This window comes from Rissa tridactyla, chromosome 1, assembly GCF_028500815.1.
Source record: "Rissa tridactyla isolate bRisTri1 chromosome 1, bRisTri1.patW.cur.20221130, whole genome shotgun sequence".
Taxonomy (NCBI): domain Eukaryota; kingdom Metazoa; phylum Chordata; class Aves; order Charadriiformes; family Laridae; genus Rissa; species Rissa tridactyla.
In genome coordinates, this window is record NC_071466.1 from 166,173,208 (window position 1) to 166,185,758 (window position 12,551).

Below are 12,551 nucleotides of genomic sequence, written 5' to 3' on the forward strand. Positions count from 1 at the left end.
TACAATACACTACACAACTGAGTTATGCATTTTCATAGCTTTGTTTCTATTAATTTTTTAGTATTTTTTGTAGTAATCAACAGCTCTCATTATGAAATTTGTGGGTGGCTCTGAAAAGAGCCTTTGTGTTTTGACAGTGCAAGGTCTGCAATCCGAGTTTAGCCGCCGAAGCCGTAGAGGGTGCGCCCCTGTCGCTTGAGAGCGTACACCACGTCCATGGCCGTGACCGTCTTCCTCTTGGCGTGCTCGGTGTAGGTGACGGCGTCGCGGATCACGTTCTCCAGGAAGACCTTGAGAACACCGCGCGTCTCCTCGTAGATGAGCCCCGAGATGCGCTTGACGCCGCCGCGCCGAGCCAGGCGGCGGATGGCCGGCTTGGTGATGCCCTGGATGTTGTCGCGCAGCACCTTGCGGTGGCGCTTGGCGCCCCCCTTGCCGAGCCCCTTCCCGCCCTTGCCTCTACCAGACATGGTAGTACCTCCCGCAGCTACACACTGCACGCCGACAGCGCGGCGGAGCCGCGGTATATTCCCCGGGAGCCGACCTGGTTGAGGACTGCGGCGGGAGGCGGGCACTCGGACGCCGTCTCCGCCCTTTCCCCCGCCCACCGCCCCCGGGCGGCCCCCGCGCGCCTCGGCACGGGCTTCCCGCGAGGCGGCGGCCCAGGCGCTTGCCCCGCCGCTGGCCCCCGGGACGCCTCCGTCGGCTCCGCCTGTGGCCAGCGGCCCCGGGCTCCCGCCCCGCCCGGCCCCCGCCCGCTCTCAGCCGGCGCGCCTCTCCCCTTCTTCCCTCTCCCGCCCCGTCCCTGCCCCCCCCACTTTGCGCGGGTGACGGTTCCGAGGCGGCTCCGTGTCTCCGTCGGTGGCGGGAGCAGGGGGCGGCGGCGCGCCCGTCGCCGTGCCGGGCCCGTGCCTCGCTGCTGCGCGCGGGTCTGCGGCAAAATCCGACCAATCCGTGTCCGCGCTGGGCGTTGCCGCCCCGCCCCGCCGCCTGTCCCCGCTCCCGCTTACGCTTCGGACACTTCCTATGCTGTTTTTTTAGGTATTTATTGTTAGTATTTGCCTGCATAAAGACCTTCCTCGGGTGTATTTAAATAATCTCTGCCAGCCTAGTCCTCCTCGACCTACAGCTTCTTTCTGGTACTAAGTCCTTCCACGTCTTGCTTAAAAGAGGAGGGGAAGGAAACGCTGTAGCCGCGTGATAAGAGGAATGTTTTTATCCCTTTTTTAAGTGTAACTTGGGATTTCCTCCGCGTGGATTAAAACGTGATCGGGTTTTAGTAGTTTTTTTTTTATTTGTTTGTTTTTTTCCTCGCAGCACATGCACACAAACACACAGATACATACTTAAATCTGTGTTACCCGTACCTATCAAGCATATTTTTTGACCATTGAAAGAAAATCTGAAAGCCTAAAGAATTCTTCTGAGAGAACAGACTGTAACCAAGCAGCACAAATTGCAACTTTGTGTTCAGGGAATGCTTCCAACTGGGGAAGCAAGAGCCCTGTTCTTGCTCATCACCTTAATGGAGACAAAAAACTGTTACAACACTCTGATACTAATGCTTGATATAACTAACTCCTTGCTAAACGTGTGCTGTTTAAATAGGAATGCTACTCATATTTTTAATGGTTAAAACCAAAATACTAATATTAGAACACTAACTTTCCTGGGTTAAGGCAGACTTGCTCAAACTAATAAACTTTACTTCCTGACAAAGATAATATTCAACTCATTTGTACTGAGGTCAAACACAATTTCACAATTAAAAAAAAAAAAAAAGTTTCAGGCTACCTGGTGTTTTTCTTTTCTTCTTTTTCACAGCACATATTTTCACAAATTTCTAGTGATTTTGTCAATAATAAATAATTTTTCCATTTAACAGAGCAATATTGAAATAAACATAAATAAGTTTTTAAGAAATGTGAAAAATAGAATTTTCTTTAAAACTTTTCAGGTATTTTGTTTCGGTGTGGTTTCTGTTTTAATTTGCATTTAGTCTTCCTATTATGATAACTCATAACATTATGCAAGTTCTTCATTAGCATAATTTCGTGGAACTTCTGTGGAAACGAGAAAAAAGAAGTATTTTAGTGCAAACAGCCCCACCCCCTTGCATTTTTCTTATTTATTATTCATAATGGCTCACACATTTTTAGGGTAAGAAATGTACCTAGTTCTTTCCCTTTACCATTTCTCCCTCATCCCCCAGAAAGTGTACTAGATACATGTGCAAAAAGAAAATTGCTGTCCTTTTAGAGGATATATACCTATATTTGTGTATTTCTTTATATAGATTACTTTTTCCAAACACAGAAATAAAAAGCAGCAGGGTTTTCTTCTTTAAATATATACCGTTATCTTTTAACTCTTTTTCCAGACCACCTTGTTCAAAATTCTTATGCCTTCTTTTATGAAATTATGTAAATGTATTGATAGAATCTGTTTTATGATACAGGCAATCGCCTGCTTTGGAATTGTGAGTACAGCACTTAGGGAAGTGTCATAGCCTGTTTGGTTGGGTTTTTTTTTTCCTTGATATGAGGCCCTCTTGGCTTTTCTGCTTAGTCACCTTCTTACAAACAGCTTTCTATTTGATTCCTACATTTGTGAAAAATAGTGAAGGTATTGTTGGCTTTCACCATAATAACAAGGCTATAAATCTTTGACTTATAAGGATAACTAACCTTTAGTAAATTAGGAAACATGAGAAACCTCAAAGATAACAACTAACAGCAACTATGAAGAAAAACATCCTGAAGAAAAACATCCGAGAGAAACAAAAGAGAACTCCAAAAGACTCCACAAGTGATTAACAGAAGGAAACAGACACATAGGAGAAGGGAGTTGATGATAATCGATCCTACCAGAAGGAAACACATGCATGGGAAGAAGGAGCTGAAGATCATCGATCCTCAGGAACAATTCAGAAGGAAACACACAAATAGAAGAGAAAAAGGACTAATAATAATCAATCATTATAAACAATTACTCTGTCTAAAATAGTGAATACGTATGCAATATTGAATGTATATAAGACATGGTTGAAGTGTTAGCTGGGGTGCCTCTGACTTGAGTCATGCACCCGGTGCTGTGCTTTTGCTTTATTGACTTTGTCCCTATAATAAAATAAGTGCCATTTCTGTTTAAGGGATCTGGCTATTTATTACACATTTTAACTAGTCTCTTCTACAATTAAATCATAGATCTATTAGCACGTGTGTATCAGCCTCCAGTCAGATAAACCCCTTATATTTAAAAAGCAAAAGCAATTAACAACTCCAAAGCCCAAATCAGGATTTAAGTAAAGACATCTATAGGATTGATGGATAAATTAAACGGTTATGGAAAGATATCTCAAGGAGGAAAAAGGGTAAAATACCATCCCTTTTGCCACAACAAACACCTGGAGGAGCCTCATGGAGGGTCTCGGGGAAACTCTGGGAGCTCTGCTTTGCATTTCCGGGGGACAAGGCTGAGGGTGGCTGTGCTATATAGTAAAGTAGTGGAGTTCCACGCCTATATTGGGACAGTGTAATAACTAGTGGGAACTTTAAATTGTGCTTTTAGTTAAATAGCTGATAAGCAGGAACTCTTAAATGTTCTTTCTAATGCAACAAAAATAAAAACAAACCAAACCCCAAGTACTCTTGAGGATACAAACTATCAGTATTTGGAAGTATTCCTAAAATACAATGTATACAAGCACTCAAAAAAATACAATGTATTTTGAAGTACCTCTAATGTGGTTTTAGCACCATTCATTCCAGGGCCATCAAGCCATATAAATTTTATAGGGGTAAGTTAAGAACTTCCTATTTGGCCTAAGTCTAAAGATCCCAGCAGTTACAGATGTCTGGAAATGTATAACAACTGCATATACACACACATATATATTCATATAACAATTGCTATTCAGTCCTCATAGCGTGCAATCGGTATTGACTACCTCACATTAAACTGGCTGTTCATTTTATTTCCGTGTAGACCGCACTTGTGCTGCCACAAGGTGAACTCAAACTCTGCACCCACCTGCCTAAACGATGGGTGAAACAGCAAGAACTGGTAACGCTGCTGACTCTGCTGCGCTTCTCGGGCATTGTGTGCTGAGGTGGGGTGACACATTTGGTCTGGTGAAACTTCTGTCTTGTGTTGGCCTGGAGATTACCAAAGTAGTCTGAGAGTGCCAGACAAGGGCAATACATATTTTTTTTTTGGTGTCTTTATAGTTTACCTCTCTTAGACTTTTAAAATAATCTCTCCTGAAAGTGGACTAGTCCATATCCATGTAAATGAGCTTCATTTTTTTTTTTTCCTCATTGTGTTCCTTTTCCCTAAAAACAAACCACCAACAACAAAAATCTACCCGGTGACCCTGCTTGGGGAAAACTGATGGGAAGATCAAAACTGGCACAACTAAGGAAAATAATATTCCATTTCAACAACCAGCACCATACTTAATTTAAAAGGGGGGCGGGGGGGGGGAAACTTTCTTAATGTTTTGTTCCACTATATAACTACACTGAATTGTAGATAGCATGGTTATTTGCTTAGAAGTCCTTTAATCTCAGTGTGACCATGATCTTTGACAATAAGCTGGTTGGCTGCAGCAAAGCACACGGAAATTCTCAAATGTTACTTATCATCGCAGTGGGGATCTTACCTGCTTTTCATGGACTACCAGTAGTCTGAATTAATTCTGCTCCTTGAATTGGCATCTGAAACACACACAAAGTTTTGCATTTGATTTTTGGCTGTTTCTGAAAAGCTGTGTGCCAGAAAGCACCCTTCTTTCCCTTTCCATTATGCTTCTTACATCATGTTTTAAGCTCTGCGTCCTCATTCATGTTGCAACATTGGCACATTGTGCTAAAATCCATGGGAGCATATTGAACATTTATTGAAAATCATTTCATGTTCCCTCTGGAACAATTTCTTATTAACGGCCTCACAGATAGAAGCTCTTACAGGCCAGCATTTAGTATAGCTTTACCAATTTGTCCTGATGGGTCAGTGATGTGCTTGGGATAATACACAAAACCACAGATGCAGAGAGAATGGGGGTGCTCATAACTACCTCAAATACTCATGACATGGGGCAGGCATGCAAAGAAATGTTGGAAGGTCTTCGCAAATGTATGGTGATGGGTCAGGAGAAAGGTTAAAGAGAGCAGTGAAAAGGACACAGAGGAGATTTGAGCAGCTTTTTGACTATCTTGACTACATTTAATCTCCACATGTGCAACAGAACAGATGACACAGCACAGCATAGTACAGTCTCTGCTGATGTACAAAGGTGGGGTCATCAAGCCCAGTAACATATTTTCTTTCCAGTCCTCTGCTGGCAACTTGTCACAGTGCTTCGGGGTAAAACAGCCTGTAAAACAGGGAATTATTTCTTGAACTGAAGCCATACTGTAGGAAAGGCAGGTATTGCTTTTGCAGAGGAGAAAAGCCATTTCCATCAGAGGTGACATGATAAGGGAATGACTAAGACAAAGAGGCTCCAGCAAAGGCTTGTAGAACATTTCTTATCACACAGACAAAAGGACAAACTGATTCATACTGCATTAGTGTCTAGAAGGGTAGTCAAACATTTAACCAGGGCTAATGACATTGAGCAATTTTTTTTTTACGAAAAAGAAAATAAAAAAGCTAGTCAGATAATCCCTTTAGGTGTAGCATAAAGAGAAGTAAACAGAGGCAAGACATCTGGGAAGAATTTTAGGTGCCTTGGAAAGACTGTGAACCCTGGAATACCCAACCAATGGGAAACAGGGGAGGGAAAAATTCGGCCAGGATTAGGAAATAAAAAGGTGCGTTTCAAGAACTGAAAGTGTGCCTACTTGCTAGGTCACCTGCTCTTGCAAGAACGTGAATAAAAACGTGTTTCACAGACGATTCTGCCTGAGCCTATTTCATTCAGACCGAAATTTATTTCTCACAATATGCTACCACTGCCTGGAAGCTGGATAACAAATAGTACTTTCTCTATGATTAACTTTTAATTGATGTTAAGAAAAAGGAGAAGAAGGAAAAAAAAAACAGCAAACAAAAAAAAAAAAAAAACAAAACAAAAACACCCCTACACAACATCTAAACACTGATGTGCTGCAGCAAAGCTCAGTGCAAGAACGGGAAGGCATTTTTATTTCAAAGCAAAAGCGATTTCATTCGTGCAGTCACACTCACACTCGAGAGACCAAATTTGCAAGTGGGCAGGCCAGCATTGCTTGCAGGGACAGGCAGGACAAGGAATGCTTGCTATGAGTCCTCAGCAGGTCTCCAGGGCGGGGGAGGTGTTGGCTACAACGTGCTTGTCTTTGGGTGGCCTCTTGTGCAGCTTAGCAGCTAACAGCAATCCTATTCTTCTGTCTCTCCAACTCCAACGCTTCTGTGACCGTTGGAATTTACTCACCAACTGTTCTCTCCGTAGCTGAATGCCTTATTGGTCCAGGACTGATCGTTATCTTCCTCTCATCTTCTCTCAATTGCTTTAGTTTATACTGTCCCTTGTTTTATCCTGGGCTTTGTTTTCATAGCCAGACAAGCTGCAGGTAGATACTTTGGGATCCTGATTACCTGCTATCTAGGGGCAATTGACACCCTCCACAATTACAGCTATTGTGCTCTTCTTTCCGATGCTTGCATATACTACGTATTTCCAGATATCTGTGAATATGCGGGGTTTTTTTCCCCACATTTCTGGGCAAATGTGAATTTTTCACAGCTCACTATTTCAGTTGTTAGCGTTGTATGAGTAGTCATCAGAGTGGTAAAGGCCACCACTCTTTTCTCAGAGAAATTAAGGCTTCAGAGTTTAGCAGTTGCAGAATAGTGAAGTGTTCACCAAAAGTCAGGAAAGTGGCCTTTGTAACTCTGCTGGACGCTGGAGCTCCGTACTGTCGCCTAGGATGTTCCTAGAGTGGGAGGTGAGAGTTTCCACACAGGCTGCAGCCTGGATGCCTCAGCACTTTGCCACAGTGATGTCCCATAAGTAATAACTGGCTGTGGATAAAGGAGATTGAAAGTCCAGGAGATGAGACATTCCTAGCAAGCAGTACATGCTACATTTCTTCGTGGTCTATACCATGTTGTGTTTTCCTCCTAACTTTTAAAAAGTTGTAGAAATATTTGCCAGACACAGTTTTAGAACTTCTAGGGCAACACATCTTTTACGATATACAGAACACTATAACACCACCATTTTATAGTTAGAAGCGTTTGCCTCCCAAAGCCAAGGTATCAAATTGAGCTTACAGTTTTCAACTACTAGCTGTTTTTATCAAATTTGTCTCTTTGTTTGCATTGTTTTAAATACTACATTCCTTCGGTGGTTGCCTTTTTACTATTAGTCATTTTTACTTCAGTCACAGCTTTGCTGAGAATAGAGCTTGCCTTTTGACTATTGCTTCATGGTAGCCGACAAGCAGTACTTCCTAAAGCTCACCTATATATAATATAAAAACTTAGCAAATGATCACACTGTTGTGACAGCGATGTTTGTACATGTACAGTCTGAAAGATGTTTATACTCAGCTGAAGATACAACACGCCCTGAAAGCGAGAGAGAAGAAAGGTTGCAGCAAGGCAGTACTGCCCAGGCCGGTAGGAAACCTGAGGCTGGCTGAGATCCGACTTCACTCTTTCTGGTTACTAAAGACTGTAACCAACAGGTGATTCACTTGTGAGGCAGCCCTGAAGAGGGATTTGCAAATGAAAAGAATGTGGTAGGATGTTTAGGATTTATCTTTACATACTGGCTTGCCTGGAAACAACCATATCCCTTTTACTAAGTTTTTACATTACAATAGCCAATTCAAATGAAAACCTCACTACTTTTTCGTGTGAACAGATCTGTTTAGAGCTTTTCAGAAACTTAAAAATGTCAAGAAGGGCTGATACAAATATTTTTGTTGTAGAAAAAATGCTTTCAATCAGACCTTGTTTTATATATTTCTGATGAAAGGAAGTATTTCACAAGGACCTCGGTGGTTATACTCTAGTTTATCCATTGGATTTATAGGGAGTACATTCTTCCAAGCAGTCATTTGAGCCAGATTATACTATGAGTGATCTGGCAGTGTTGGAGGATGACAAAACAGCCAGGAACAATCTTAACTGTGAGAAATAAATTTCGGTCCAAATGAAATAGGCTCAGGCAGAATCCTCTGTGAAGCACATTTTTATTCACGTTCTTGCAAGAGTGGGTGACCTAGCAAGTAGGCACACTTTCAGTTCTTGAAACGCACCTTTTTATTCCCTAATCCTGGCCGAATTTTTCCCTCCCCTGTTTCCCATTGGTTGGGTATTCCAGGGTTCACAGTCTTTCCAAGGCACCTAAAATTCTTCCCAGATGTCTTGCCTCTGTTTACTTCTCTTTATGCTACACCTAAAGGGATTATCTGACTAGTTTATTTCTTTCCCTTTTGGTAAAAAAATTGCTCAATGTCATTAGCCCTGGTTAAATGTTTGACTACCCTTCTAGACACTAATGCAGTATGAATCAGTTTGTCCTTTTGTCTGTGTGATAAGAGATGTTCTACAAGCCTTTGCTGGAGCCTCTTTGTCTTAGTCATTCCCTTATCATGTCACCTCTGATGGAAATGGCTTTTCTCCTCTGCAAAAGCAATACCTGCCTTTCTTACATTAACTCAATATCTCACCGAGCATCTAAAGTCACCTGCAAAAGCACCTTACAGGATGGCCAACAGCCGCGCAGGGAAAAGTACCATCAACTCCAAGCCAGTCCTCAGCCACTCAGCAAACCGGCCTTGTGGAGAGCCAGCTCCTGCCTGGCAGCATTCATCAGCTCAGCCCCTCCTGCAAAAAGCACAGGAATGCTCCTGGACCTTGCTGGTACCAGAGCACTCTCCACTTCCACTCTTGTTTTGAGTTAGGAAATCTTGCACTAAGTTACCCATAAGTGCCTCAGACTAAAGAAGTCTTATGTCACGTAATCTCTCTATGGCAAATCCAGTTTTATTTCTTATTCCTGTTGTTTGAGGTTTTTGTTTTAGCAAATATTTTCCACGATCTATTCTGTATCAGACTTAACAGATATTCAGATTTTCTGAATTTTATAGAAAGTGCAAGATATTTTTTAAATCCCTTAAGTAATTTATCTTTGTTCAAGTAAAACCAATAAATCTAATGAAATACTCTTGATATCAGTTCTTATTCATATCTTGCAAAAGGATTTTTCCCCCCCTCCCCCAACCTACATCCGTTTTGGCATTTTTGCTGCTGCTCTTTTATAAGTGATTCAAACCATATGCAAACTGATAGGATTCCAGATAGGATTTATCACTTGTGTAAGGAGAAAAGAGCAAAGCCCAGTGTTTCAACTGCAATCAGTCTGCCACTGTTCAACATATCACTACTACAACCATCTGCAGCTCTACAGACTTCAAAATCCACACAGTAAATTCTTCCTAACTGCTAGCCTGGTCCGATAGGACAAGCTACGATAGATTACTATTAGTGCCCTTTCATAATATATTACGGTCCAAAACTACTTCAGACACTACAATTTAGCTCACCCTTCCTGCAAAAAAAAAAAAACAAACTCAAACCAAAAAGCATACAACTCTCAGAACGACTCCAAGCAATACTATAGTTATTAAAACAGTCCAAGGTCTTCAATAGACTAGAAGAAAAATGATAGAGATTAAGACCGATAAAAACTGTTTCTCTTTCTCACTCCTCAAAAATCATTTATTTCTTGAGCATAAGAGCATAAAAAAAAAAGAGCATAATTCTGACCCCAAATCCTGCTGAAACGTAAGTATTCTGACCCTTGGCTTACATAAGTTACTAAATATCCATTATATAAAATATTAAAACTGGCTATTTTACTTGATTTAATTATTACATATTTTATCGCAAATGCCCATAAACAGGTTTAGAGAAATAAATAGACCTCTCGCTATCACAGACAGTTACCGGGAAACGAGTTTGCTTTCACTAATCTCATTTCTGCAACACACTGGTAAATCATTTACTCAAAAAAAAAGAATCTGAAAAATCCAAATCCTATGACAATGAAAAAAATAGGGGGGGATAAATCACATAGACTATCTTAATTCCCAAAGTACTGTTCCCGATACTTTCCCTCCTCCCTTTTACCCTTCCGATGTTAAGTAACAGAAAATGGCTGAAAGTGAGAAAAACAAGGGAAAGAAAATGGTGTATCGAGGCACTTGATTGGTCAGATTTTGCTGCAGAGTCCAAGTTCCTGACACAGAGAAAGGAAGATTTCCCAAGACGAAGCGTATCAGCCCTTAACAGAAAACCCGAGAGTCTCACAGTTTTCGGCTTCCCAAAAGAAATATTCCCTCTAAGCAATTCCTGGGGCTCCTTGTTTCGGAGCGTTGATGAAAGCTCTATTCAACTCAATCCAACCGCTTCTTAAAGGCACAGCTGCACATTTGTAGCATTGAAAAAACAATTATAATCACATTGTATTTACATTATATTACATTGTTTCCAATACTTCAATAGAACAGCAAGATCTTCAAATTACATGAAACGGCCTGCACTATATATATATATATAAAAGTTAAAGGCGATAGAAGAGTGACAGATAATTTTAGAAATCTAGATTTTTCAGGAACTTATTACTGATCTATTGAGTAGGAAGGCAAAGGGTTGTGCAGCTGAACTCACAGTCAGGGAGAGACCCCTTTTTCCAGGTATGTTCACGAAAAAAAATTAAAATCACCGAATACAACGGATAGAGAAGAGTATCCGTTTAACAATAATTCTGATCTCGATGTCAAGTTTTTAATCACAAATACTCCTTGGAAAACAGTTCCCCTGTGCTCAGTTCAGCAAATATTTCTGGGAGCCTAAACTCAGATGGAGAAAATTTATCTAAATGGTCGTCTGTAATCATTCAGAGGGGGCGATTACGGTATTATCGTACTCAGAAGCATGAAGGATGCCTCGAGTGTGCCCCAGAGAAGACACCTCTTTGAAAACGGGAGTGGCAGAAATTAGCCTTGTCACCCCCCTACCCCCAGCTTTGCCTGGAAATACAACGTTTATCTCAGGAATGAAGAAGTGCTTCAGAAGGGCTGAAGCTGCCCGGGGGAGGTCGTTCACGACAGGGACACTCAGACCACGAGTGACAAAAGCACCGAGAAAACTACCGACCCTGCGCATTTCCTGCAACGGCGGGAAAAGACTTTATGCTTCTTCAGAAAAAAGAAACACCTCTCTCCGCCAAAAAAAAGGGGGGGGGGCTGTTGGAAAACAGTACTTCTGTCGGGATAATAAAATGTAATGTTGTTAAATACAGGAAGTAAACGCAGCATAGGAAGAAGCATTTACATTAGCCTTCCATTGAATAAATCTTCTCTAATCGAGAACAGAGAGTTCTATAGTCACGTTTATAAATTAAACGAGTTTGTAGGATTAATTTTAAAACACAATCAGATAGAAAATACATTTACAAACCTCAAGGTAGGCATCTTAAAAGAAAAGCCCAAAATTAGACTTTAAGAGCTAAAAAGGCCCGAGAAAAAGCGCAGAAAGCAATTTTCACTTCAATTCTAGAGACTTACGCTAGCACGACTCCCGCAACAGGAATTACCACACCGCACTGTTCCACTACAGAGGACTTTTTCGACCCCTTTGAAACATGACCCACTCATCTTCATTTGGTACTTACTTGATGGGATACGGGGATCTCGATCACTATAAAACTACCTGAAAAGCGCAAAGAAACGCATCACTTCCTACACAGAAGTCAAGAATTTACAGCTCTCTTTAGTGGCCGTGTGGTGGCTCTTAAAAGAGCCTTTGGGTTTGCGATAGTCAGGAAGATCCGTTTTGCTAGGAGCTTAAGCACGCTCGCCGCGGATGCGTCGGGCCAGCTGGATGTCCTTGGGCATGATGGTGACGCGCTTGGCGTGGATGGCGCAGAGGTTGGTGTCCTCGAAGAGCCCCACCAGGTAGGCCTCGCTGGCCTCCTGCAGCGCCATGACGGCCGAGCTCTGGAAGCGCAGGTCGGTCTTGAAGTCCTGCGCGATCTCGCGCACCAGGCGCTGGAAGGGCAGCTTGCGGATCAGCAGCTCCGTCGACTTCTGGTAGCGCCGGATCTCGCGCAGCGCCACCGTGCCGGGCCGGTAGCGGTGCGGCTTCTTCACGCCGCCCGTGGCCGGCGCGCTCTTGCGGGCCGCCTTGGTGGCCAGCTGCTTGCGGGGCGCCTTCCCGCCCGTCGACTTACGCGCTGTCTGCTTCGTACGCGCCATCTTCCACAAACCAACTGCCTGACACCGAGCGACAAGACTCTGCAGAGAAGTCAGCCGCGGGGCCCGCTATTTATAGCCACCACCGCCCTGTGATTGGCTGGCGGGACGGCGCGCATTCCATTGGACTATGGGAGGGATTTGAAAAGCCCGCCGTGGCGCGCGGGGCTGGGGGGGGGCAATGGGGGGGGGGGGGGGGGGGGGTGCGTGTGTTAACGGCCGCTTTCCCGCTCCGCAGTTCCCGCCAGTGCTGAAGGCGGCGGTGGTGCTTTCGCTTCTCACATCCCCCCGCTCTGC

General features: G+C 43.0%; 1 protein-coding gene across 12 annotated transcripts in view; it reads right to left on the reverse strand.

Moving 5' to 3' along the window:
* Nucleotides 1-91: 91 nt before the first annotated feature.
* LOC128904638 (uncharacterized) overlaps nucleotides 92-12,551 on the reverse strand; it is a 29,637-nt gene continuing 17,177 nt past the window's right edge. Inside the window, exons 1-3 of one of the 12 annotated variants that reach the window (XR_008464580.1) lie at nucleotides 6,419-11,846; nucleotides 4,664-5,377; nucleotides 1,112-2,063 (exon numbers count right to left, since the gene is read on the reverse strand). Coding sequence is in view for 1 of the 12 variants with exons in the window: in XM_054189294.1 (XP_054045269.1) it covers nucleotides 159-494; nucleotides 11,925-12,275 (687 nt within the window). In the remaining 11 variants the exon portion in view is untranslated. Of the gene's footprint in view, nucleotides 495-1,111; nucleotides 2,064-2,818; nucleotides 5,378-6,418; nucleotides 12,314-12,551 lie in introns of those variants that run through there. The other 11 variants (XR_008464579.1, XR_008464575.1, XR_008464574.1 and 8 more) reach the window with 11 other exon arrangements.